This window comes from Mastomys coucha, unplaced genomic scaffold (genome assembly GCF_008632895.1).
Source record: "Mastomys coucha isolate ucsf_1 unplaced genomic scaffold, UCSF_Mcou_1 pScaffold22, whole genome shotgun sequence".
NCBI lineage: Eukaryota > Metazoa > Chordata > Mammalia > Rodentia > Muridae > Mastomys > Mastomys coucha.
Window position 1 is genome coordinate 215697223 of NW_022196905.1, and position 27553 is coordinate 215724775.

General features: G+C 43.0%; 1 protein-coding gene across 2 annotated transcripts in view; it reads left to right on the forward strand.

Annotated features, from left to right (window-relative positions):
• Nucleotides 1-27553, forward strand: part of Nr3c2 (nuclear receptor subfamily 3 group C member 2) — a 335477-nt gene that overhangs the window by 280711 nt on the left and 27213 nt on the right. For both annotated transcript variants that reach the window (XM_031340365.1, XM_031340366.1), the window contains exon 7: nt 22185-22315. In XM_031340365.1, the coding sequence (XP_031196225.1) occupies nt 22185-22315 (131 nt within the window). The remainder of the gene's footprint in view (nt 1-22184; nt 22316-27553) is intronic.

The window sequence follows — 27553 nt, forward strand, 5'->3', positions numbered from 1 at the left end:
ATTGCACTTTCTGAGGAATTCCAAACTGTACACAGAAGTTGCAATGTTTTTACAACCTGCCAGTTGAAAACAGGTTCCAATTTCTCCATATTCATGCCAATACTTTTTTCCTTTGAATATTCATCCTTTACAACCACTCCTTATAGTTGGGCTTTGCATGTCTCTGGGGACTGGTAGTGTTGGGCAATCTTGACTGGCCACTGATATATTTTCTTTGGAAAAATGTCAGCTGAGGGCCTTTTCCAATTGTTAGTTTAAATTGATTATCATGTTGCTCTTTGGCTATGGTCCTCCTCCTATTTTGGATATAAAATCTAAGTGATTTGTAATTCTTTACTCCCAGATGTTACATTTTCTCTATTTCCACTTTTTGAAATTACAAAGTGTTTTTGTTTTTGTTTTGTTTTGTTTTGTTTTCATTTGTTTGTCATTTTTAGGGTTTTGTTTTGGTTTTTGTTTTGTTTTATTTTGTTTTGTTTTGTTTTTGAGATAGGGTTCATGTAGCCCAGGCTAGCCTTAAACTCCTGATCCTACTACCTCTACATCCTTAGTGCTGGGGTTGTAGACATACCACCAGTTTATGCAAAGGACTCAGGACTCAAGCACACGAGGCAATGCACCTAGAACTGAACCACATGCCCAGCCCTTAGTAGTATTTTATGATGCATTCATGAAGTTGAATTCATGTGTTTCCTTTTGTGTCTTTTGCTTTTAAAGTCAAGCAAAGGACACTTTAAAGCATACATAACATTGAAAGACAAAACGTTCAACAAAGAACCCAAGAAGACTTCTTTTGAACACATGAAAGTCAGAGAAAACACCCTATTTTTGAAGGTTTAGCTAGTTCTTACTTTTGGCTTCAGACTCTGACAGTCTTTTTTCTTTTTTTTCTTTTTTTTTTTTTTTAATGTCTAGCATCTAGTATTGAGCCTAAGCTCTGTGAATATTTGTCAGGTAGATTAGTTATTGAACAAATTAACCCACTAGTCTATTAATTATCTGAGAGGGGTTTCAAGATTCATATTTCTGATTACAAGAATGAAGGCTATGGTAGGGAAATGTACCATGATGCTGTGGTGTGGCCATGAACAGGAGTAGCACTGTTCAGAGAGGAACAGAACTTTGAGGGTGGTTGCTTGTGTTGGCCTTTGAAATGAGTCTGAGGATGTCTGATGATCTTATCCTTCAGCTCCACATTAGCAATATTGAGCTGGAGGAGAGGCAGGAAATGGGGAATAATAAAGGAAACATTCTTTCCAATTTTTTTTTATTAAATACTGAAGTGAAAATATGAGTTAATACTTTAGCACAGAACTTTTCCTATTATAAATTCAAAACTTTTCAGATAAGTATTAAATGATTAATTATTCAATTCTACCTTGAAACAATATGCTACGTATTGCAACAGATCACTGCAACTATTCAAATTTCTTATCATTTCAACACATATATTAAAACTCCCACTTAGGCTTGTAATGAAAGATTTTCTTTTTTCTTTTTTTTTCTTGCTTCCTTTTCCTCCGTGAAATTAAGATTAGGTGTTTCAGTCAATTTCTCTTAAGCCCAGACCAGTATTTCAAAACTAGAAGTCTGTTGAAGGCATATATAATCTCTCTCTGTTTGTCATCGGAAAGTTGTTTAATTATGGTCCCAAGACTGTTGGGGAGAAGAGAGGGGTGGGGATTCTGTGCCACCTCTCCGGCCTCTTCTTGGGACTCTGAGTGGATCTCCAAGGAAGAAAGACTACTTCAGCTGGTGTACCAGGAATGAAGTCAATCCACATTTTCCTAGTACTATGCTGACTGTGATGTCATGCACCATTAGAGCAGACAGCCCAGTGATTGGTTATTTTATGTCATGTTTTCATTGCACCTTGAACCCTTTTATGTTCCTGGTTGCTGGGTCACTGATTGATACTTTCAACTGTCCTCGCCCAGCCATCCTTCCAACAAACAATGCCTGTGGGTGCCCTGCACCCACCACTCTGGAACTTCAGGAGGCCTGACTGATAGAGTGGCTTTGTGTCGCAAGAGTATTTCCATGCATAGGCTGGGAGTCAGAGTATCCGTGGGGATGCCTGGGGTGACTGGAGTCAGGGTGACAAACCCTTGCCCCAAGAGACTGAGATACCAAGCCACTGCAGTATGTGTCACATCCAGTGACAGAGAATGGCAGTCCTGATGAGAGAGGCCTAGAGATGGGGTGAATCTCAGCCAGTTTCCTCAATACTAGCTTCTTGTAAACTCCTTCCCCTGCCCCAAGCCCTTTCTCCTTTCTAATAAGGATTTCTTTTGGTTTACAGTATGTAATCTTCCTTTTTTCCTTCTCCTTTTTGTCCATGTTTGTCTTACACACACATGCATGCATACACATTCATGCACACACATGCATGCACATACATGCATGAACACACACTACCTCTTTATATTGTTAAAAAAACCTTACACTTGAGAGGCAGGCAGATTTCTGAGTTCGAGGCCAGCCTGGTCTACAGAGTGAGTTCCAGGATAGCCAGGACTACACATAGAAACCCTATCTTGAAAAACAAAACAAAACAAAACAAAAAAACTTACACTTGCCTCTCTGTTTATTTTTTATCTTTAACTTCTGGGTAGAATGAAGAGACTACCTCTTCCCTTTTTATTGTTCCTGTGAAAATCTCAGCTATACAGCAGCAAAGAGCAAAGTCTACAGCAAGTGGCCTGATTATTGTGATAGCAAGCAACGATGTCCTCCCTCAGGTGGTACACGGTAGTTCGACCAGTGTCTGCTATCCACAAGTCCTTTCCACTCAAAGATACCTGGCTCTCAAAGATAGTTGAGTTTGAGACCCTTAAGAAAAATACTGTCATCAGTAGAAAGTGGCCGGTAGCTATCTGCAGAGAACAGACATTGTACTTTGAAATGAGATTAATCTTTGCCACAAAAGTAGAGTAGAAAGAGGTTACACCTGAAGGAAGGGTCTAACAGAGGACAGCTAAGGATCTGCAAACAAGAAGCAGTTGTGCAGGGGTGTGTCTTAGTTACCTTCTCCCTTAAACAACTTAAGGTTGAAATGGTTCATTTTGGCTTATAGATCCAGAGGAGCAGAGTCCACTATGGCAGGGAAAACAGGGTGACAGCATCAAAGCCTTAGCTGCTTACATTGTATCCATACTCAGCCAGGAGAATGGAAACAAGAACTTGGGCCAGGCTGTAAATCCTCAAGGCTTGCCCCCAGTGACCGACTTCCTTCGGCAAAGCTCTGTGTTTTAATGGCCACACACCTTTCTAAACACTGCTACCAGCTGTGGACCAAGTATTCAAACATGTGAGCCTACAGGGGTAGTTCACATTCAAGTCACAATCATGTATATGAGGACAGATGAAAGGCAGAGATAGTTCTCTAAGCAAGGCATTTTCTCCACCACCCTTATTTACTCTGTCACCCTTATTTTAAAAAATCATTTCCCTTTCCCTTTATCAACCTATCATAGTGATAAGGATTAGAGTTAGAACTGGACGTAGTGCTACACATCAGGAGGCAGAGGCAGAAAGATCAAGAGTTCAAACACCAGCCTATGCCACAGAGGGAAACTCTGTCAAAAACAAAACTAAACAGACACAACCTGGTTTTTTTTGTTTTGTTTTGTTTTGTTTGTTTTGAGATTGAACTAGGTGTACTACCACTGAGCTACATCCCACCAGACCTCTTTAAAACAGGTTCATTTCTATGTCAGACTTTTGGTGATTTTTGTACTCTCTGTACCCTGAAAATTCCAGAGAGAAAGTATGCTTTTAAACATCAGCCCCAGTGTCTTAACAAAATGCTGTCTCCATCCTTGGCACCCGGTAAGTCGTTTTGGTTTGCTGATAGTCTTTCTAGCAGCGAGAATCAGAAGTGAGAGTCCAAGGGAACTTGCCTTCCTGTGCTTTTGGGTCCTTTCAAAGGCTCTGAACTTTGGGATGGAGTCATTCCTGTAGACTTTATCTAAATTTTACTTCAAGAGTATTCCCGTCTGTTCGGCATTTTTTAACACGATGTCTCTTGTAGAGCACTTGAGAAATTTCCTGAAGAGTTAATGAGGCTGGGTGATTTGGAGGAGAGGAGGAAATGAAGGCAAGATGAATATGAGATTGAGAATAGTTGCCCATAACTGTCCTGGGATCCTAGACAGTGGCAGTGATCTAAGAAACACAGCTGCACGCTGGCTAAATACAGGGAGCCCGTTTCCACTTTGAATAAAAGTCAACAACAATTTAAGATCCTACATTATCCGTGTAGTGCCGTGCCTTGGATATTAGCATATTGCTTTCCTCAGTTAGCATGCTCATAGGGCTTTGTTCCCTTCCGCTGAAAGCACTCTTTCATATAAATAAAATCACTGTTTCTTCCCTGAAATTTTTATAGACAAAAATTATTTTCTCTGCAGCAATTCTATTGCAGGGCTGGGTCAGGAGGCAAGGAATAAGTCAGTTAAAGCTGATGGCTTCAGGGCCTTGGGCTGAGATTAAGTGTAGTGTCTGTTCTTTTCAGTTTGATATCATATAGTCCCCTGTCTAAGAACAGTAGATTAATTTGATGAAATAGGGCCTCGCACTATCCAGTTTCCACCTTGACCTTGTATTGCAGACTGTGCAGGAGTGCTGCACCCCTGGGGTGACCAGCATGTGTATGGCTAGTTTGGGGCTTCTTCATTTCACTTCTGTTCCGCGTGGAAAAGCCAGTTTGTGTGCTGGGCTCAGAAGACACCATTAGAGTTGATGTATGCCCTGTGCTACTTCAGTGTCTTCATAGAGAAAGATGCTCCTTAAAAAGCTGGCCATGGGGGCTTATTCATTTCATCCAAACTGCTCTAGAGACCGAGGCAGGGGGATTGCAGGTTTAAGGCAAGTGTAAGGCATACTGGACAACTTGCGAGGCTGTTTCAAACTAAAGATTATAAGAGTTTGGGGTATTCCTCCATGATAGAGCATTTGCCTAGCATGCAAAGTTCTGATTCAATTCCTACTACTACAATATTAAGTCATTTTTAAAACTCAATTCATTAACTAAAGAGGACTCCAGACTTTTTCACCCACATAGGTGACAGGATGCAAAAAGCAGGGATGATCATTTCGATGGTGTGGCCAGCCTTTGACAGAGCGGAGCAGATGTGCCTTCCACCTGATGCACGAGGAACTCCCTCAGCTCTCGGCTTTAGACAAGTCTAGAGTGGAAAGGGGATCACATGACTTTATCCTTCTCATTGTGCCATGCAGGAAAGATGAATTGGTTGTCTGTGGTGCCTGCACTCGTCCATAAGCTCAAGCTCATTTTATTAAGTGAGCCGTATGTAGGAGAGCTTGGAAGAGAGGTTGTTTCCTTGAAATACTAGGTTGTTCTTAAAAGAAACAAATGGAGGGCCAGCAAGATGGCTCAGCAAGATGCACTCAGCCTGAACAGTTGAATCTGCTTCTCCGAGCCCACTAGGTAGAAAGGAAGAGCCAGCTCAGGAATGTTGTCTTCTAACAACCACGTGGTATGCAATGTGGATGCACACACACACACATACACACACACACAAGTACTTTTTTGAAAAAGTATGTAGGCTTTGATTTTTTTCCAAAACCTACTTTTAATATGGGTTCTTAAATGTTTTAACCTCCCTTTTAGCCCACTACCCACCAGAGATAGTAGAAAAGAAAGGTTATTGGGATATGTTTAGAAATTGTTCCTTGGAGCAAATCCAATCGGTGTTGTCAGGAAATCAGCAGTTCATTTCACAGGTCAGCAGCGGCGGCTCCCTCCACTCGCAAACACTTGACAAATACACCAGCAGCGCAGTTCCCTAGAGTTGGGATAGCAAACTCAAATCAGCAACAGTGGCACTATCTAACAGAGCTAGCCAGCCCTCAGGCTTAGCACATGTCATCAAGAAGGACAGGCAGAGAGTTGTGGGTGGGGATGGGAGGTGCCAGGGGGCTGTGCGCCAGGAGAAGTTTTTATCATGCCTCTCTCTGCTGAAGTAAGGATCAGCTACTAAAGAGTTGCAAAGCTAGTTATGTACGTGCCCCTCCCCGCACTGTCCTCTGAATCCTACTTATACTCCCTCCGAACATCACATGTCTCCAAGGGTCTTGACTTACCACATGAGTCTGTCTTACCAAAACACCATCTGAGTTTGTATCAGCTGACATCACTCTGCCAATCAGCCCGAATCCACCAAAGCGGTAAGAAGCTGCCAGAACACCATCAGAAGTTTTTTGGTGCATTTCTCTCTATGGAGTCATGACAAGTAGATCTCAGCTATGCAATGTAAGGTGAACCAATACACGCGTGTTGTTATCAAAGAAACTTTCATCATTTGACATCCTTTCATATGTCTGCTTTAGCAAAACATCATTTGACATAACCAACTTTCCAAAGAAACCAGAAGTTTCCAGTTCAAAAGTAAGTATATAATGGAGGAAACAAGCAAGACAGATGCCATCCATTGCTGAGGGGCCAACACACCCCAGATGTGGCCACCTGCTGAGCAGCAGTATCTCTGTGCTGCTTTGCCCCTGGACAGAGGATGGCATCAGGGCATCAGGGGGATTGGGCAGCTGATGAACTCCCTCCCTTCTTGCTAAGTTGTGATGTCTGTCACTGTGGACCCTGCAGGGCAAAGTAATCATGAGGTGTGTGTGGCTTCAGAGGAGCTCAAGGTCACTGTTGTTCTTAGTCCTCCCAGCTCTGCAGTGAGGGTGGTGTTTTCCCTCTTTGTTTGATGGGGAGGACCCAAGAGTCCCTCAGTCTAGAGCTCAGCTTCTTTAGCTAAGTGAAGACTGCTCTCTTTCAGACTATAGAGTAAACTTTTGAGACATCATACTAGTTCCTGGTGCTTTAGAACCTGGAGCCCTTGCTGACCAATCATGCGCCATCTCTTATAAGTTACCATTCAAAACAAGTGGAAACACACCAGAGTATAGATAGCACCGCTGAATCTGTTTAGAATAACTAGGGCTTTAGTCCCACATTGAAAACAGTTGTATTTCCTGTCTGATACAGCAGCAGTACTTAAGAGCACAACCTTAAAGGCCCAGTCTCTGACCTGTGTTCAAGTATGGCTTATTTTGCTAAGGCTTCTTTCTAATCTGCACCAGGGAATAAGCCACCAGCAGTTTCCTGCTGATCCATGAAGCCCTTTTGTCGGCTGCCTTACCCGTCCAGCGGAAATAAGGAGGCAAACACCAAGCCCTTCTCCATGCAGTTTAATCAGGAACCTTCATTTTTACTTCTTCTCTAGCTAGCTTCTTTTATATTCTTCTATATCTTCTTCTTACATCTTACTAGTTACATCTTTCTACTTTCTTCTTACTTACTCCTATTCCCTACATCTTACTACATACATCTTACTTCTATTCTTATTCTTACATCTTACTTCTATCCTTACATCTTACTTCTATCTTTACATCTTACTTCTATATCTACTTACTTCTATTCCCTAAATACTTACTCCTATCTATCATCTTACTTACTATCTATATACTTACTCCTAATCTCTCCCCAGCCCCCAGCCCTTGTGGGTTAAATACTTTCCCTGATCCCAATCAGCATAGGCTACATGGCAAAACATAATAGGCTATGAGAAATCATGCCAGCTTGCATCATAAACTAGAGGCACACAGCTTTTCCAACTAAGGCTTGTTTATCTCAATGCTCTCTGCTCTGGCCAGAGACCAGGTGTTCAATATATATGTATAGGGTGGCAGCTGTGGCTCCCCACACACTTTATCTTCTCAAAATCACTGAGCAGAGCCAGGACCTTTCCTTTAGAGAGTTGTATCTATTGATAATTACCCAAACAGAAGCTTAGAACTATTAATCTATTAATTTATTTAAAAATAACCACAGGGGTATGGATGTAATTCAGCAGTAGAGTGCTGGTCTAGCCTGCATAAAGTCCTGGGTTCAATCCCCAACAACACAAAAATAGAATAAAGATAACAAACCCATTGTGTCCTTATAAATAATATTACATAATCATTTTATTAAAATAACCATTTTCCCCAAAATATTAGGAGAGTGATATTGTTTTGTTTTTGTTTTATTTTGTATCTTAAGTCCTTCCTTTAATCTGGCTTATTGAAAAGTAGTTGATTTACAGGTATTATCTGCATCTCACACTCAGTGTGCTGTGATTGGTTGTTTGAGGTTGAAGGATAGTTTTCTAAATGACAACATAAATGAATATCCTACACACATCCCTGGATGAAAAATTTAATCTCCTCACTAAACCTTATAGCCGCTGCTGAGGAGATGGCTCAGTGGGTGACCGGAGTGCCATACAAGTAAGAGGACATGGGTTGAGGTCCCCAGAACCCACTTAAATCTGGGTGCAGTAATGCACATCTGGAATGCTGGTGCTTGGACAACTGGATGGGAGATGGGAACAAGAGAGTTGTCTGGTCTGGTGTATGCAGCCAGTGCACAGAGACCCTGTCTCAAGACTGACTGGAAGGCAAGAACCAAGACCAGAGGGTTTCCTCTGACTATACATGCACACCTAAACTGGGACATACATGTACCCACACATGTATTCTTGTAATGCAAAAGCATTATACACTCCTCAAAAAAAAGAATTAAAAAAATGTATGAGCAGTGACTAGCAACTTCGCAGTCAGCAGTGAATATGCAGAATATCTACAGCACTTGGAACCTTGTGGCTGTGCCCCCTAAAAAAATAAAATACAAAACCAGAAGAGCAAGTAATGCAGCCTGTCCCCTGCTGTCCTACAGCATGGTTGATCGATTCCAGGACATATGAGACAAGGGTGCCTGAGTGGAAGATTAGCGTGAAGATACCAGATGACAGGTGACAAAGTTTCATAGGTGGCTGATGAGGAATAGAAAGGGAACATGATCACTGTGACTCTAGTGGCTGTCTCCTCCATACAAAGGACACCACCTTCCAGTCCCACCCCCCTTCCTCCTTTCCCATCTTTGCACCTTACACTTTGTCTTTCCCATCCTTTGGCTTTAAAGCCACACCATGTCTCTTGTAGCACAGAATGAAACCACCAGATCTCGCATCCATTAGATAAAAATAATACAGACCATTATCCTAACTTTCAAAATAAGAAAGACAAAGGATTCATAGGTTTTTCCGGACAGAAAAGAACTTTTGGGACAAAGTGGCTGCTTGGCTCCAATGAAAACAGCATATTCTGAGGTGAGATGGTTTCCCTAAATGGAAAACTTGTTCTCAGAACACTACCAGTCACGGTCCTTCCTGGAAGTCCCTGTCCTCAACATAACCCCCCAGGGCAATAATGCTTAGTTTTTTCATCATTGTTTACTTTAGTCTGTGCTACTATAACAAAATGTCAAAGACTAAGTAATTTATAAGCAACAAAATGTGGTTTTCACCATTCCGGAGACTGGGAAGCTCAGAATCAAGCTGCCAGTGGGTTCAGTGTCTGGTGAGGGGCTTCTCTTTTTTTGCTCCAAATGGCACTCTGTGGTTGCTTCTAAACAGCAGCCCTTCTCAGGAGAATAGATGTTTTGCAAAAATATCTCCCCCTCCAAAAAAGAACTTTGCCCCTGTCAACTTAATAAAGACTTTATTGCAGTTTGAATGCGAACTGTCCATCTGGGCTTATGTATTTGAACACTTGGCCCAGCGAGGGGACCTTGAGTTGGTCCCCCTGGTAGGAAGAGATACATAGCATCTCTCCATGTCCTCTCTCTGCTTCCTGACTGGGGATGCAGTGATTAGCCACGGCTCTCAGAACCCTTCCACATGCCTTCCCAGATGTCATAGTCTATATGCCTTCTTACACTGTGAGACAAAATCAACCCTTTTTACTGTAAGTTATTTCTCATCAGGTATTTGATTATAGCAAATGCAAAGAGATTAGTAATTAGTACAGATCCTAATGTCATGATTTAACCATCCAGGAGATGGTTAAATCCAATCACACTGGTAAGAAACTTGGAACACAGGAGTTATAGGAGCAGGTCACATCACAAGCACAGGCTTAGGTAATGTCCTTGACACTTGATGGCAGCCTCCATGCACACCCAATTCTTTGTGTGGAACTTGAAAATGAAGAAGGGCCTTTGGTTGTAATCACCCCTCTTTTTAGCCAGGCTGCCCTGTGAACTGAGCCTGAGGTCTGCCTGACACCTTAGAAATCCTCATCTTCATGCATTGCTTTTAGGCAACAAGCACCAAAGGCTCAACAAATCATGTGCCGTTAGTGATCAACAACACACCCCTCGGCTCTGACTATCAGCAGAAAGGCAAAGATGAGAAAATGCCAGCTCCGTATTTCCCGGCCACCTTTCGTAGTGATTTTATATAAACAGATAAAACAAATAAACATCAAGACTAGGCCCCGTGTGTGTGGCATCATGCAATATGCATGTCTTATGGGAAATGGCTGTCACGCCTGGTGTAGTTTGGGTGGTGTCACCATCCTTCTTCCCAGTAATGAATGATGCAGTTGTTCATAATGTCCTGAACAAAATCTACTCTGTGACAGATGTTCAGAATCAGTAATAAGAGAGGACACATGACCAATGTCTAATAAATTAATTGAATTGAATTTTTTTTTTTTTTGCTCAAGCAGACAATTTACCAGCTTTTATAGACACAAAAGAAGGCCCCCTTCGTCTGGAATTATGGCACCCCAAAAGTGATACCTAGGACCCAGTTTCATTACCAGATGTAACAGTGTCTCTGGTAACAGAGTTTGGCTCTTAGCACATTTTTCTTCAGCAGGTAAGACTTTCTCAGTGAAGGAGGTTGTGTAACACAAGCAGAGTTGCCTGGTAGCTCTTCCTGCCCCAGCAGCTCCACACACCATCGCACCATGCAAGCTACACACACCATCACACCATGCAAGGCTCCGTGGCACTGTTTCCCAATGGCTGCTCTGCAGATTCACCAGAACCAATGTCCTTCTCACGGCCCCAGGTCCTGGGTGTTAGGAACACGTGGCTTTTTGCCTTAGGAAAGCTGACACCATCAGGGGCTGGGCATACAGATCTAGACAAGTGTTTGTCCCAGGTTTTACCCAAGTAGTCTATAACATTCATAAGTTGGTAATTAGCTTTGTTCGAATTCTGCAATTTCAATAGGGAGTGGGTAAAACCCTTGCCTTTTACAAGTAAGTAACTAGAGTCAGTCATTAAAACTAAATGACTTTCTTATATCCACAATGTGTGTACATAAAGGAAGACTCCCCCTCTGAGTCTTCTTGTCTTCTGTTGATGTCTACAGCCAACAATCAAGACATGGGAATTAAAAAAAATCACTTCCACTAGTGAGTAAGGGTTTTTTTGTTTTTAATCTCCTTTCTATGTTTCTTGTTGTACCTTCATGTCAGAGTGGCAATCACTAAAGAATGCCCATAGAAACCAGATCTACAGGTGCACATGATGTACCCCTTTCCTCACCCTTCACACACCCATGGATACCAGATCTACAGGTGCACATGGCACACCCCCTTCCTCACCCTTCACACACCCTTTAGATACTTTCTGGCTAAAACCACTGGGATGGTAGTGAAATAACTGTCCTACCATAGTGACTTTACTACCATAAAGTCTCTACATGTTCACTTCAAACATAAGTTTTTCTGGTATTTTTTTGATGCACTTTGGTTGGATTGGGAATGTGCACCCGTGTACACAGCAACCCAGCTAGATAGTAGTTTGGGGTAACGAGTCTTAAGCCAATGAGCATTTATTGAGCATTCCCTGGTGCTAGGCCTCTGTCCTATGTTTTAGAACTCAGCTCTGGATCCAGCAGGCCACAGTTTGAACCTTAAAGTTAACAGTTGCCTCCACTTAGCCTTCCAAGAAGTGTCTTGGAATAAGTAAATTCCTTTAGTCAAGTTTATGATTAGAGCAAGGATTTTATAAATTTCCTTTCTAAATCAAGAATCAAAAGGATCAGGAGCTGGAGAGATGTCTCAATGGTTAAGAATACTGGCTGCTCTTCCAGAGGACCTCGGTTCAATTCCCAGCACTCACATGGCAGCTTACAACTGTCCATAACTCCAGGATCTCACACTACCACACAGACACACATGCACGCAAACCATCAATGCACAGAATATAAAAATAAATAAAATCTTTAAAAACTAAGATCAGTTTGCTATATTGTAAAGCATCCAGTTCGTTCCTGTGGGAGCAGAGTGTTGGCGTGTTCCTGCATGACCATATCCAAGGCCCCAGGGCTGGTGCAGATGGTCTGAGGCTCCCTTTACCCCTAGTCATTGCTGTTTCACCATTACTGTGGCTTCTTCAGCCACCCATCTCAGGGACACACATACCTCCGTGACGTAAGAAGTCATCCTGAAAAGCTTCGCAGAAATCACCTTGTTCGAGTCAGTCACCTTGCTAATGGCCTGGGGAGAGGCCGAGCTGATGGAGAAAGAGTGTTGAGCCAGTGCTCGGCATTTGTGTGATGCGGTTCAGTAGTTACCCCCATTCATGTTCTGTAAAACCCAAGCTTCTGCAGGTAGCTAGGGCTGCATGCTTTCTCCCTTGTACCCCAGACTATCCTGATACCTGATGGGAACTGCTGACTATATTAAGTATTTATTGGTTCATTATTAATATCTGTGCAGGTGCATGTCCTACACACATCTCTGAAGGTAGAGGACAACTTCAGGTGCCATCATTCCTTAGGAGCTGTCCACCTTGTTATTTGAGATGAAGGCCTCTTGTTTTAGGGCTCTCCAAGTTGCTGAGACTGTCTGGCCAGCAAGCCCCAAGCACCTGCCCATCTTTGCCTTCCCAGAACCGAGATTATGAACAAACGCCACCACACCTGGTGTCTTGTTTTTGTTGTTGTTTTAATTTTTGTAACATATGGTCTGGGGGTTGAAGCTCAGGTCCTCATGTTTACATGGTAACGTACTTTACCTGTAGGAGCTACCGCCCTGTTCTCTATATTAAGTATTTTTTTTATTTTTTTTATGTTTCATTATAAATGAATGTTTTTAAATGCCATGTATAATATTCATGGAAAAAAAAAAAACCCAAACGCTCTCTCTCCCTACACGTCCATGATTATCACCAGGCTCCTTCTTGGTTTTTGTCACATACTGTTTTCAGTTATCATTCACTGAAGTCAGTGGGGATTGAGGTGCTGAAGTCAAGTGATGACTTTATGAAAGAGCATCTCTTTGGGGGCATCAATTTAGGTGACAAAGAGAACACCATGTTGGCTTCTAACTGATACTGAATGCACTGTGAGACATTGTGGAGACTAAATGGATGTCCTAGAGACCCTGTGCTGCCTGCCAGTCTCTCTCCAAGGCACTAGTCCAGAAAAGTAAGAGGAGACACAATTCTCATGATGCTCTCAGGACAGACAGCTGAGCCCTTCCACTGCGGATACTCTCTGCACATCCTAAGGAGAGCAAATCAGGAGCATAACTAGCAGAAGTGTGTGATTAGGAGGAGAAATCGTCAACTTGAATAATTTGAAGATTTAAATTGAGGTAATTTTTATTCCCATTAAGGTTTGGAGGAAGGGCCTGTTTCTAAATACTGGATTTTGTGTGTATTTTAAATGATAAGCACGAGTCAGGAGCCATCTGTTACACTGTCCACAGAACCAAATGTTCAGTTTATCCCAACCTGATGAGGTAGTGTGTAGTGTCCTGATCTGCTGTGGCTCACTGTTGCAAGGCCTGTACTGCCTCATGACGACACACCTCATGACGACACACTGCACAAGGTCCTAGAGGCCATTTACTGAAGTTTTTGCTGGCTACTAGAAAGCCAGATGTCCTTAATGATGCTAGAGCTGCCCCTGAGAGTCCAGAAACTCAAGGGCATTCACCCTGGTTCACGGCTCAGCTTCTGGAAGCTTAGATTCACCTGTATCCATCACTGCTCACTGCTCAGCTTCTGGAAGCTTAGACTCACCTGCATCCATCACTGCGAGACATTTATTTGCTGCTCACCGCACATCATTTTGAACATGTGCCCTATGAAAACCAATCACGGAATGATAAATGCCCTGTCTTGAAAAGGGCAGAGAACACAGTGTAGGCGGTCCCTCAGGTCTAATACAGGGTCGACTACGGATTATTTTAGTAGTCTTTTTGCAATACTTCCCACAGTGCTGTCTTACACACCTCAGAGGTATGTAAGTGAGAAGAGAGATTGGTGTGCTGTTGCCAAAGAATCTGGAATAAACAGCGCCTTCGGTCTTTTCCCGGGGCCCCACAGGTGGCAGAGCTGGCCAACTATTGTCCTTAGGCATTGAGAACATCAGCCAGCGAGACAAGGTTATGTCAATTAAATGACAGTTTATGGAAGACATAAGTGAGACATGGAGTCCATCATCTTCTTCCCCACAGGGCATCAGGACTGTGACAAACAGGGCCCTGGGGACCGTTTCCAGGTGACCTTTTGTAGCCATGGTTTATTTTAAAGATCTTTTACATCTCCTGCTTTCTAAAAGCCTCCAGTACAGCTTGCAGTAAAACACACAGAGAGCAGCACGGAGGACTGACAAGTCAGCAAGGCAGAGCAATCTGTGGCAATGGAGAAGAGAGGTTCTGTGCCTTAGGAAAGGAGAAACAATAGCCCTCAAGCCCTGGCAGAAGCTAAACGATTAAATATAATTTTAGTCTTGTAATCTCTGTCAGAGTGTACAGTAACATGACGATTTGGAAACACTCACTTTTTTCCCCCAATGCATATGAGACTTGCTGTCTTGACCCTTCATGTGTGCAGCTCAGGGGAGTAAATCGCATAGTTGTGCGGGTAATCAAGGGAATTTTCACATCGCACGAAGCTGAAGCTGTGTCTCTTATAATCACCAAGTCCCTACTCTGCTTAACTACTCAGAGAAACCCACATAGGTGAAACCATACAGTGTTTGTCATTGGTGACAAACTTATTATACTTGGTGTACAACATAAAGATCTATTCAAGCTGGGCTGGACAGACGGCTCAGTTAAGAACCCAGGTATGATTCCCAGCACCTAAACCAGTCAGCTCACAGTCCACTTCCTTGCCTCTTCTAGTTCAGCCTACTGTTGAGGACTGACTTGGAGCTGTGCATTTGTTTTTGGATTTTAAAGGCAGGATACAGAGTCACTCTTCTTTCCCAGAGTAGTCAAGTGCAGTCTCACTTGATGCTACCTGATTACTCTGTTCAAAATGAGATGCAATCATTAAATGAATAAAATCATACAGTAGGATCTTTCTGCAAAGGCAGAAGTTTTAATGCCAGTATCATGCCAAAATATTGTCCTCGCTTCTACTTCTTCTGAAGTACCTTTCTGTACATGAAATCTAATTGTGCCAAACAATGTGGCAAGGTTAAGCATGGTTGTAAGGTGGCCAGCCTGCTTTCATGAATTTTAAGCTGTACTGAGTGCACCATCTTCTTTTGGAAAGAGATTTGGAAGCACAAAAGTTCTACTACATAGTGCAGAATAAAGGATAAGCAATGGACTCATTGATGACAAAATCAGTTTCATGCTGGAGATCTCTGTGCAGTTGGATGATAGAGGAGAGACTCGAAGCTATTCGCTTGGACCAAAGTGTCCGAGAAAGTAAAACATCAGGGTTTGGATCATGGCTTCCTCATATCCAACACTCCTCATAAACATGCTGATAGTTCCTTACAAGATGTAATGAGAATCAGTAAGAAGTAACTCAACTCTTGCATGCAGGAACTGTCCCTGAACACAGCCATGTGGGCTGCAAGGCTCTTCAACAAAGAGTTAATGGGCTCAGTTCAGACCCACGCGGCAAAAACTGCTTTCTTCAAGGTGTATTGCCACGCACTCGCCCTCTCAGGTGCTTCCAGGCAGGGTTGCGTCTTTCTAACTTTTGCTCTGTGTGTGGATATTGTGCTAACACGTCTTAGTAACAGAAACACTTTGACATGGAGGTGTTTACTTCTGGTGTTCAGCATTAATCAAGTCACTTCTACCTTGTGAACATCTGCCTTGTCTCTCCTCTTCCTCAGTGTACTAGCCTATATATAGAAGTGATAATAATAAAATGGTTTTCTTCCTTGAAAATTCATTTCATGAATTTGATGCATTCTTGGCTTGCTTCAACCAAAATGAGCACTGACTTCTCTAGAAATATTTTCTCTAGTGCAATTATATTTTTAAAGAACTAACCTTCATACAGTACTTTATGCATTGGGAACTTCTACATAGCTCTTTCCTATGTCTGTACAAGATTGGAATGATCTGAGCTATTTGGGTGTTGCTAGTGCAAAGCCTGGGTCTCAGAAGTCACAAGACTGGGAGCCTCTGGAGCTGCATGGCAACTTCATGCAAAGCCAAAAGTGCTTGCTCCCCTGTGGGAAAGAAAGGGCAGGCCAGCAAGAGTCGGTAAAGTGCTTGTCCCACAAGCACCAGAACCTGAGTTTGTGTCCCAGAGCTCCCATTAAATAGTCAGGTGCAGTGGTTGCTTATAATCCACATGCTGGAGAGGTAGGATCCCTGGGATTAGTCAGCCAGGCTTAGCCTACTCAGGAAGCCAGCTAAGAGACCTTGTCTCAAAAAAAACCACAAGGTGGATGACACTTTCCTCCTCAGGATATCATGCTAAGTTGTCCTCTAGCCTCTACAGCAATGTGAAGTCACACACACACACACACACACACACACACCACCACCACCACCACCACCACCACCACCACCACCACCACACACCATACTACATATAAGGACACTTTCAGAAGTCAATGTCAAGTTTATATTTGTATCAAACACCATGAGCACACTTATTAGTCTCCTCTCTCCACTTTCTGAAATCCTCATAAATGTCATATTTTATTTGGGAGCCACTTAACAATCATACTATCTATAATTTACCAGTAGCCTGTCGGCTTCCCGTCGGCTTCCCATTGACATCACATGCATATGCCTTCACTTCCTTGCTTTATATACTTCCCGTTTCTTTTTCCTTTTCCTTCTTCTTTTATCATGAAATATATATTGAGTAACAGCTGATACTTAGCTGATACTTAACTTCATTTTATTTTTGACTTTTAAAACGCTTTGTTGCATATGGGTCCTCTGATTAAGAATCTCATAATAAACCGAATGGTGGAAATGAACTAAGCCATTTCTCCCTCATAGACACATAGAAATGTTTTCACAAAAACAAAACAAAACAAAACAGACCCTCTTAAATACATAGGCAGTCTCAAAAGGAGAAGCAAGCAGAGCAGGAGCGATAGCTTGCTTAGTTATAAGCTTCCTTTGTAAACAGGTGGACCTGTGTTCAATCCCCAGAACCCATTATGATCAGCGGGTGCACACACGATATGGTGGTGCACACATACAAGCCCAGGGCATGGGAAGAGGAGGAAGGCAGATCCATGAGAGTCACTGGCCAGTGAGCTCAGGCCAATGAGAGGCCAAGTTTCCAAAAGCAAGGTGGATGGAAGCTGAGGAACACCAGCTGAGGTTATCTGCTCTCCGTACTTCCACAGAGGGACTAGGGCAAGGGGGCAGGTCTGCTTAACTTTGAGCTAAAGCTCAAACAGATGAGGGGGTACAGACATCTGCTTTAGGGGTGAATATTAGAACACAAACAGGAAAAGGGCTATGAATCCAGCTAGCTTGGGGCCTGGGATAGAGCCCCATGACTCTGCTACCAAGAACAATAAAACTCAGCTACACTTTGACTAGACCAGGGACATGGCAAGGAAGCGGAAAGAAATAAGGAAACAGGCCTGCAGCACATTAAGTGGAGGCTAAAGTTAACTACCAGTGTCCTAGCACTGAAGCTGAGGAATTACCAATAAAACTGGTCCAGAAGACGGAAGGCACTTGGCACTCACGGCACTTCTCACTGCCAACACTTCCCATAGAGCTCCTTCTACAAGCCAGTGCCATACAGGTTCACAGAGGAGTGCCAAAGTGTGTGCTAAATGTGTGTCCTGGCAACCTAAAAATGAGCTTGGAAATCTGAAAGAAACTATAAAAAGAAGCACATTGAAATGTCTGGTGGCATAATAACCATAAGAGAAGGAACGCCTTATGGGAAGTCACAGATGTTTCTGAAAGAACTAAATAGTAAGACATCTTCACTCCTTGACATAGCAAAAACCACCACTGAAATTCAAGCCCTAGGTACAAGCAATATGATATGGACATCGTAGTACGAGTAACAAGAATAACAATAGCACATCTTTGCTTCTTGACGCAACAAATACTACCACCAAAATTCAAGAACTAAACCCAGCAACATGAAATGAAGTTAGTATAAATAACAAGAAAATTAAATAAATTAATTATTATTAATTTAATTATAAGATTAATTAAAGAAAAAGGGGTCATGAATTTGACAGTGATTCAGGGTACACAGGAGTAGTTGGAGGGGGACAGAGAAGGCTGGAAATGATATAAATACAGTACTTGTACATGAAATTCTCAAAAATAATAAACAATGAATAGACTATAGATATTAACATGTGGGTTTAATAGACAAAGAAAAATATTTAGTTGGAAAATAGATGTGAAATAAAATCACCTAGAAAGAAGAGAGCAAGAAAAGGGTGTGAACGAAAGAGGAGTTAACATAGAGGTGATGAGAAAGGCTAAGGTCCCACTCAGAGCTCAACAATGTGGCTGGAGTAAGGATGCTGCATGAAGAGGCTGCAGCAAAGGCCATGGCAAAATTTAACAAATACCTACATGTCAGCAACAGCACTGTGCCTCCCACAGAAGAAGCAAAAAGCAGTCCCTCCCTAGTCATCTGCACATCAGAGTGAAGGCGCAGGCATGGGTTAAGAGTAAGAACATAGTGCTACCAAAGAAAATTCAAGACTATGTGGGGCTCTTCCCAGAGCCAGGAAGGAGGCCCGGGTTTCATGGAATAGGAGCCTTAAAGTTCTGGGAGAAATTACTTGTCAGGCTAGAAGTCTGGAGCTTTGGAAAACATCCAAGCAGTCAGGTTTGACACGGTGAGACAAGTTGAGTTGAGGACTTCATCTAAAAGAGTCACTAAAACATCCTCTTTAATAAGTACAAAATGGAACGCAGAAGTGAGGTGTGATGGACAGGAAGTGCTGATGTGCAAAGACCCTGCTATACCCAGACATACTGGTGGGGCCAGCCTGGAGCCACGTGGTGGTGAAGCACTTGCCTGGAGGCGTAAAGACTGGGATCCACCCTTGGTGCTGCAGAAGGCAGTAAGGCCATATTGAGAAACACACCAGTGAATCAAAGAGGAACAAAATGGTTCTGACTGTGATTCGAAAGCAGGATGGATCCAAGCCTAAAAGACCATTAGCATGGAGAATGGGAAGCGCTAGAAGTGGGATGATGTAGTGTCAACAGTTTCCTGTTTCTGGGGGAAATCTTCCAATTAACTCTAGATTTTAAACTATGCAAGCTCTTCATTCAAAAATAACCATTAGAAGTGTGAAAGAAAGAATGTACATTTTCTAAAAGCAGTAGAGAGACAGACATGAAGAGGAAAGCTGGATTGATGCAGTTAAAGGAAGGAAAGCAGAGAGCAAAGAAAGAGAGAACAGAGGGCAAGGGGGCCAGTGTAGTGGTGGGAAAGTCCAAACCTGCCATCGTCGCAGTAAATGAAAACAGGTTAAACCGAGCTACTCAAGTGGCAAATAGTTGAGAACGGATAATGGCAAAACTTGGAGACTCTCAGTTTTTTGAATTTGGCTTTTTGATGATTAAATACATGTGGTGAATTTTAAACCAATAGAATAAAATAAAGCTGGAGAAAAGACATCAAGCAAGTCCTAACAAGAGAGAGGGAGGAAGAAGATGGGGTGGGAGGAGAAGACAAAATGAAAAAATTGCAAACAAGTTAAAGAAAAAACTATTAATAAAGGGGTGGGGAGCTTGGCAGACGCTTATTTGGACGTTGAGGCAGGAGGATTGCTTGAACCCAGGAGGGCTATGCAGCTGTGAATGTAGCTTAGCTGGCAGAATGTTTGCCTAGTTTTGAGCACTATATAAACTAGATGTGGAGGCGAATGCCTGTAATCCTACTGCTGTAACCCTTCTGTTAGAGCAGGAAGATCAAAACTTCAGCTCATCCCCAGCATCATAACAAGTTTGAGGCCAGTCTGAGCTGCTGCATGAACCCAACTAATAATGCTACTTGTTATTATTTTTGAAAGTGTGATGTAATGATAGAAAGATTATAAATAAAATGGCCTGGGTAAGAACATGAAGAGACAAATCACCAAAAAAAGAAATGTCAGTAAATATTTGAAAAAAAACATGTTGAGCTACTGGTAATACCGGAATGGAAATAAAAGCAATTAACTATGAGTTACCCTTGAACATGCGCTCGTCAGATGGCAAAATATTTGGGAGCAGATAATTAGGAGGGTGTGGAATGGAAGGGCTTTCCTGGACCCGACTGGTAGGAAGCGGTGCTAATGACTAGAAGAGCAATTCTGTACCAAGCTCTGTCTTGTGGAAGCACACAAGGGAGTTCTCTGTTGTCCTTTGTAACAGCAATCAAAAGCTAAGAATCCATGTGCTCTCCCACCATTAGACCTTGGCTTTGTACATTATAACAGGGGCTGGAAAGAAAGCTCAGTGGTTAAGAACGTGGGCTGCTCCTGCAGAACACCAGTGTTTAGTTCCCCAGCACCTATATCAGGCATCTCACATGACTAGAGTCCACCTCTAAGAGATCTGACACCCTCTGGCTTCCACAGCCACTGCATTCATGTGTACACACACACACACACACACACACACACACACAGAGATGCATATGCACATACATACTTTCACACATGCACATACATACTTTCACACATGCACATGCTTTTTTATAAAATTGTTATAAGTTGTGATGTTATTCACAAAGCTTGAAGCAGCTAGAGTGACCTCACTTAGTGTTCCCAGTATTAAAATAGACACCTTTCATACTTACGTGTTGAGTGGAAATTAGTTACTGAGGGATGCCATCTCTAGTGTCAAATCTCAGCACGACGATACAGAAGTGTGTTGTTTTACACATGAGCACTTAACACACACATCTGAGAACAAAGGCTAATCCATCAAGCTTGCTGTTCCTATCTTAGATGAGGAAGAGCCAGGTCAGACCCAACAGGAAGAGACTAGGCCTCAACTATGCCATGATGAAACTGCTTAAAAATCTAAAACAAGTATTCTAAAAGTGTTAGCATTTGTTCCATGCTCAATTCTTGGTAGTAACTCTACAAGCTTCTAATGTCAGTGTGTGCATGCATGTGTGTGTGTACATGTGCGCGGAGAAGGAGGTACTATGACTACCCAGAGCAAAGTTTGCCCTGTTTCCCTCTGGGTTCCTCACCTCTTAGAAGAGGCTTAGCACTTGAGGAGAGCTCAGGGTGCATCCTGGGAGGGGGCTGGAGGGCACCTGGAGAAATGCACCAGCCTCGTGGCCCTTCTGTCCCCTTGACTTGGCAACTCTTTTCCTGTTGCACTGGTCATCTTGTTACATTTGCAAAGCCTCCCAATGGGCACATTTTTTTTTCTGAAAAACATCTTAAAACAATGTGATGCCATGTTTATCCCTCAAGGAGAGAGAAAAGAAAGACCTCTTCGTTGTATATATGAATTTATACGGAAATATTTGGGTGGTGGAATGAAGGGATAGGGTGGCTGTGTGGATGGAAACATTTCTGTATATGGTGCCATTGCTGTCTGTCTTGATTAGAGCCGATTCTACTTCTTGCTCTTACCTTTCTAATTTTCCTTTAATTCCATGTATCAACTACATCGGTGAAGTCAGTACCAGGCCTACTCCATAACCTCTGTAAGAGAGGCCATGTGGAAATAAGCATGGTTGTGACCGCCTTCTGTTCACTGCAGCCAACCCAGTCCTTTCTAGTCAGTCTGTCACACTGACAACCAACGAGGCTTGGGCTTCACCCCGGATCACCACAGCTGCTCTGGTTTGTGGGTGATCTCATCACAGCACCCCCATCCACTAACAGTACCCTTAATGTGGAAAGAAACCATGGCTCCCTGACGTATCCGCGTTTCTCCCGTGTTCTCCCAGGGGGATCGAAGGGCTTTAGAAACCATTGACTTACAGTTACTCGGAAAGGCATCTGACTTGTCTTTAAAATGCACATCTGTTTCATGTTGAAGCCACAGGGAGAACTGGCTCAGGGTTCTTGTTAAGCTGCCCAGGCCTCCAGCCTGGACATGATGGTGACCCGTCTTCTCAGATGTACGCGACTGCTTTTCCTTTGCAGAGAGAAGATGCACCAGTCTGCCATGTATGAACTGTGCCAGGGGATGCGCCAGATCAGCCTTCAGTTCGTGCGGCTGCAGCTGACCTTTGAAGAGTACTCCATAATGAAGGTTTTGCTGCTACTAAGCACAGGTATATTGATGTCCACCCTGGAACTCTTTCTACACTGTCAGGTCATCTTCCCTGCATGAGAGTGGCCCATTTACGATGCTCTGGTAGTTGTTACCCACCCCCTGGAAAGAAATAAATGCATGCTTCTGTGAGAGAGATGGAAGGAGGGTACATGAACTAAATTCCTTGCTAATGATAAAATTGGATGTGTTAAACAGTGCAGCCCTTCATGCCTGCCCTCACCCAACCACTAAGCATTTGTTAAGTGTCGGATTGTGATATGTGGTACGATCACTCAGTCTTAGCTTGTGGGGAGCTTGTCTTATCCTGTAAGACAAGTTCAAAGATAACTTGGATACATTGAGAGACATGGTGACTTACTAAGAGTTGAGGTGAGAAGGTCTGCTGGTGGCTCAGAGAAGGACACTTCAGTTCTATAGATGAAAGGATAGCACATAGCCTGGCTGGATCTCAGGGGCTTTGAAGAGTTCTAGATTGGATCCAAGGGGTGTGTTGTCTCTTTGTGACATTCCTGTTGGCAGTGTGAGTGAATGTGTATAGGGTGGGGATGAGACCTTAAGTAAGATGCTTAATTATTAATGTTAATTTTAAATATTTTATGCATGCATTCAGTAATTTTCCAAAATGCATCTGATCCTGTTGTACTGGGAGTCAGGGAGAATAGAGGAGGAATGTTGATTGGACCAGATTATTCAATGCCCAATGGAAAAAGTCTAAATTGTATCAAGCATTTCTGAGCAGAGGGTGGCAGGGTCAGTGCTGTTTGCAGCTCTGAAAACTTACCAGCAGGCAACTGAATTTAGGGAAAGATGGAGGAGCAGCAGGTGGGTGGCAGGCCCCATGAGACGAGGCGACAGTCACATGATGAGCAGAGCAAGGCTGTCCATTCAAGATGGTGGCAGAACTGCTCTTAGTAACCACCCAGACAGAAGAGGAAAGTAGATCAAAATAAAGCAAACATGATGAAACCAGGAGACAACGACCAACACAGGAGATGCCGTGACAGAATGCCATAGTGAGGACACACTTTGAGAGGACTTTGTGGAGTATAGAATTAATTCTACTTTTTGATTGGTTAAGTTTTTATAACAACTATTGTCCTATTGAAGATGGCCAGAAGATGGGGAAATTTTGGGACTGAAAACCAGTAGTCAGGTTTGAAACATAAATACTTATTTATTATTATTCCTAGCTGAGGTACAAATGGTATATAGAATTCTGTCCATGTTAGAATGTTTTTATACTACCTGACTTTTATTAGAGCAGAACTATATGTCATTAAGACTCACACTGAGAAGATGCTGATTCCTGTTGGGACTAGATATCCCAGGGTTGGGGGGTACCAATGGTGGGCTCCTCTTCCTCTGAGGAGGAGAGGGAGAGGCATTAATGGGGAGAGGGATTTGCAAGGGCAGGACTGGGAGGGAAGAAGGCAGGGGGCTGTGATTGGGATATAATATGAATTTTAAAAGTTATTTTAAAAAAGGACTAAAATTCAACATAAACCAATTATTGCAAATCAGAGATATATTCCTCATCCACATTTTACATTAACTTTATTTTTACTTAGTACATTTTAATTAAAATATAATTGCTTTATGTCCTTCCTTCTTTTTCATCCCTCCAGCCCCTCCCATGTTTTCTCCCTTCACACCAGTTGCCCTTTCAAACTGATGGCCTCTTTTTCTTTAATTATTATTGTTAGATATGCATATAGATACTCAAATAAATGCATAAATATAACCTGGTGAGCCCAATTTTGCTGTTTGTGTATATACCGTTCAGGGGCTGGCCACTTAATGTTGGATAACCATTCAGGGGGCTCATCCTTGGGGGACGCTGGCTGTCCCTCTCTGTACAGTCCTTAGCCTCCATAGTTCTTTGTCTAGGAATGGGACTTTGAGATTTCTCCCCTTCTGCAATGGCATGTTGTCTCTTGATACTTTGTTTCTTCGGGTCCTGTTTAGACAGCCATTCTAGACTCGCAGCAGTCTCGCAGCAGACCACTGGCCCTCTATGACCAAGTATCTGACAGTCACAACTTGAGGAAAGGTTGGCTTTAGCTCACTATGTCAAACATCCCAGTCCATGGTTGTTGGCCCCGTGTGCTCAGGGTAACAGCAAGGTATGACAGGGGAGCTTCTTTGTAGCAGACAGAAAACAGAGGAAGGGACAGGCAGGGGACCAACCCCACCGACTTACTTCCTCTAGTTAGGCCCACCTCCCAAAGTTTTCAAGAAGCTCCAAAAGAGCCCCACCAGGTAGGGAATGTGTGCAAACGCGGGCCTGCAAGGGACACGGTCAAGTCCCAGGCCATTGCCTGGTTAAAGAACAAAGAGCCAATGAACTCTTGTTAAAGCCACAGCCATGGCAGAGGGGAGTGTCAGAGAGGTCAGGAACGGAGTGTGGCCAGAAGGTCCCTGGATGGATATGACTAGTAGGGTGGCTTGGACAGAGAAAGTTCAAAACAAGTGAAGAAAACTGGAATTGCCCATCAGGCACATGGGAAGCTTTCCTGGGCTCTCAGTGATCAAGTTTGAGGGAGAAATACAGAGACTAGAGTGAGAGGCAGGAAGGTGACCAACCCCCTCTGACTTGACAAAAATGTCTTGGCAAAAGTGATGGGTGCTTGGTTCTCAAACAACCATGCAAATAGAGGAGAAAGAATCCGAAGAAGCTCACCAGAGATAGAGAGGAGACTCGGGATGGTGACATGGGACAGTTACAGGGAAGCAAACCTCCGAGGAAACCAAGAGAGGTTCTGGATATCAAGAGACAGCAAGGGGTCATGATGAGCAGCATGGAAGAAAGAACAGGATGATGCTTATGAAGAGGAAGGTGTGTGGTCCACACCCAGCCTCACTTGTGCTTCATAAAGGACTGTGGGTGAGGGAGTATCTTCCTAAGGACAGGAGCTAGGAGAACTGGGTAGCTGAGGATAGAGCAGACAGACAGAGATAAAGTTCCAGCAGGTTCTGAGAAGCTGGCCTGAACCAAGAGACCAGAGCCGAGGTCTGTGGATGACAGTGTGGCCTCATGAATGCAGAGCCTCACAGTTGAGTGTGTCTTCCATATGTTGTCTAATTTAACACTCAGAGCATTCCCTTTTGAGTTTAAGAGACCCATTTGAAAGCAGGCCAAAGGAAAGCCCCTGCCTTGTATCTGTCAGTGTCCTGCTTGTGTCCTAGGCACTAACAGCAGCCTGTGCTTCAGGGCTTCAGCTTCTCCAAAGGCAATGCCTGCCTGCATTCCTGGAGACCCACTCACTGGCTGTCGCTGAGGTACATGACAGGCAGCAGGAGGCCAGTGAGGAGGGCAGGACAGTGGACTCTCAAACATGGGGCCAACCTGGCAGGAGGGGCCACTCTACAGCTGTGGGTTTTTTTTTTTTTTTTTTTTTTTGAAGGTGCGCTTAGCCTCTTGCTTTATTTTCAGTGAATCTGATGATCAGGGCAGGGTGCAGGCCTCCCAGGTTACCACAGGCCAGCCATTCCTCACTAATTGCACTGAGCCCATCTCTTGCACAGGGGAAGTGGGAAGAAGCCGGGCCCTTTCTCACAGTCCTGATTTGCCCGCCCCAGAGCATAACTGTGTAAAGCGTTATCTTTAAATTTAGTAGACGTGATTTTATTCCATGATGAAACCATGCTACAAGCTATTCTTTTTCTTTTTTCTTTTTTCTTTTCTTTTCTTTTTTTTTTTTTTGTTTGTTTGTTTGTTTTTTTCGAGACAGGGTTTCTCTGTGTAGCCCTGGCTATCCTGGAACTCACTCCGTAGACCAGGCTGGCCTCGAACTCAGAAATCCCCCTGCCTCTGCCTCCCAAATGCTACGATTAAAGACGTGCGCCACCGCCACCCAGCACGCTATTCTTGTTCAGAAAAAATATTTCCTTAAGCCATCAGATGGAAGGCAGACTTTAAGGGAAATGCTTCTGCTAATGTCCATCTCTAACTCTACAAATTTGACTACTTGGACTTAGCTCGTGCCTTATTCTGTTTACATCCATTTACCCCTTCAGCCTCTAACAGCATCTGATATCATTTTTAAACTACCTGAATGAATGTATTAGCTTCCAACTTAGTACTTTCAATTCTGAAGAAAGCAAAATTAAAGGGTGGGAGTGCCTAAGGAGTGTGGGATCACAGAAGCTGCAGGCCTTGGGTGGCTTGCTTTGCTCGTCTGTGATGGACTTCATGAAGCCAGCTCCTAGGCATGTTATGTTTCATGATGGATGGTCAGCCTCTCAGAGGACTTAGTAACGATAGCATAAGAATCCCACATCCTTCGCTTAGAGAGGAAAGCAGACTGAATTCAACCTCATGGCTCTCTGCTCCTCTCCAGCATGCAGGCTCTGGAATTGTTCCAACAGGCCTGCTGCACTTAATAAGTAAATTCAGAAATTCTGGGCAGACATCCAAAATTCGAGGATTTGCTTAAGTTCCCTTTAGTTTTTGATTTGTTTCAACTTCAAAAAAAAAAAAAAAAGTTGGCTGAGAAATTGAGATGCTATACCTCAGTATATGTATTTACAGCAAGAGAATATAAGTGTTAATATTATGATATACCTCAGTATGTGTATTTACAGCAAGAAAATGTAAGTGTTAATATTTGGACATGAGATGATATGACCATGATTCTTTGACAATGCAACTACTAAAAATATGGTGATCTTCGGTTAATCTAGTTGATATAAGCAAATAGTATCACCATACTGAATGGCACGCTGTCCTTGAGTGGGAGATGGTATTTCTCATGTACAGATAGCACCATCACATAAGCATTCATTGACAAAGACTTGCTTTGAACTGCTTTGGTATTTTAAAAACCTGCCAGTCTATGGCTGGGCAGCATAGCTGGGTCTTGGCAAGCTTTCAGCTTCCTCTGAAAGTTTCAAATTCAAATGCCGGAAGTTAGTAGATTTAGGGTCACTGGTAACTTACTAGTTATTGCTGTCTTTCTTTAGTTCTTTAAACTTTTGAGAAGAAACTATTACTTAGGGGTTGGAAAAATGGCTGAGCAGTTACGAGCAAGTGTTCTTGCAGAGGACTCAGATTTGGTTCCCAGAATCCATGGGTGTGGATTTTGAATGGTTCACCACCATTGGAAACTCTGATTCTTGGAATCTCATGCCTTCTTTTAACCTCTATGGGCACCAGGCATGAATATAGTATACATACATGCAGGGAATAACATTTAGACACATAAAATAAATAAACCTTTAAAAAAATGTTTCTTAT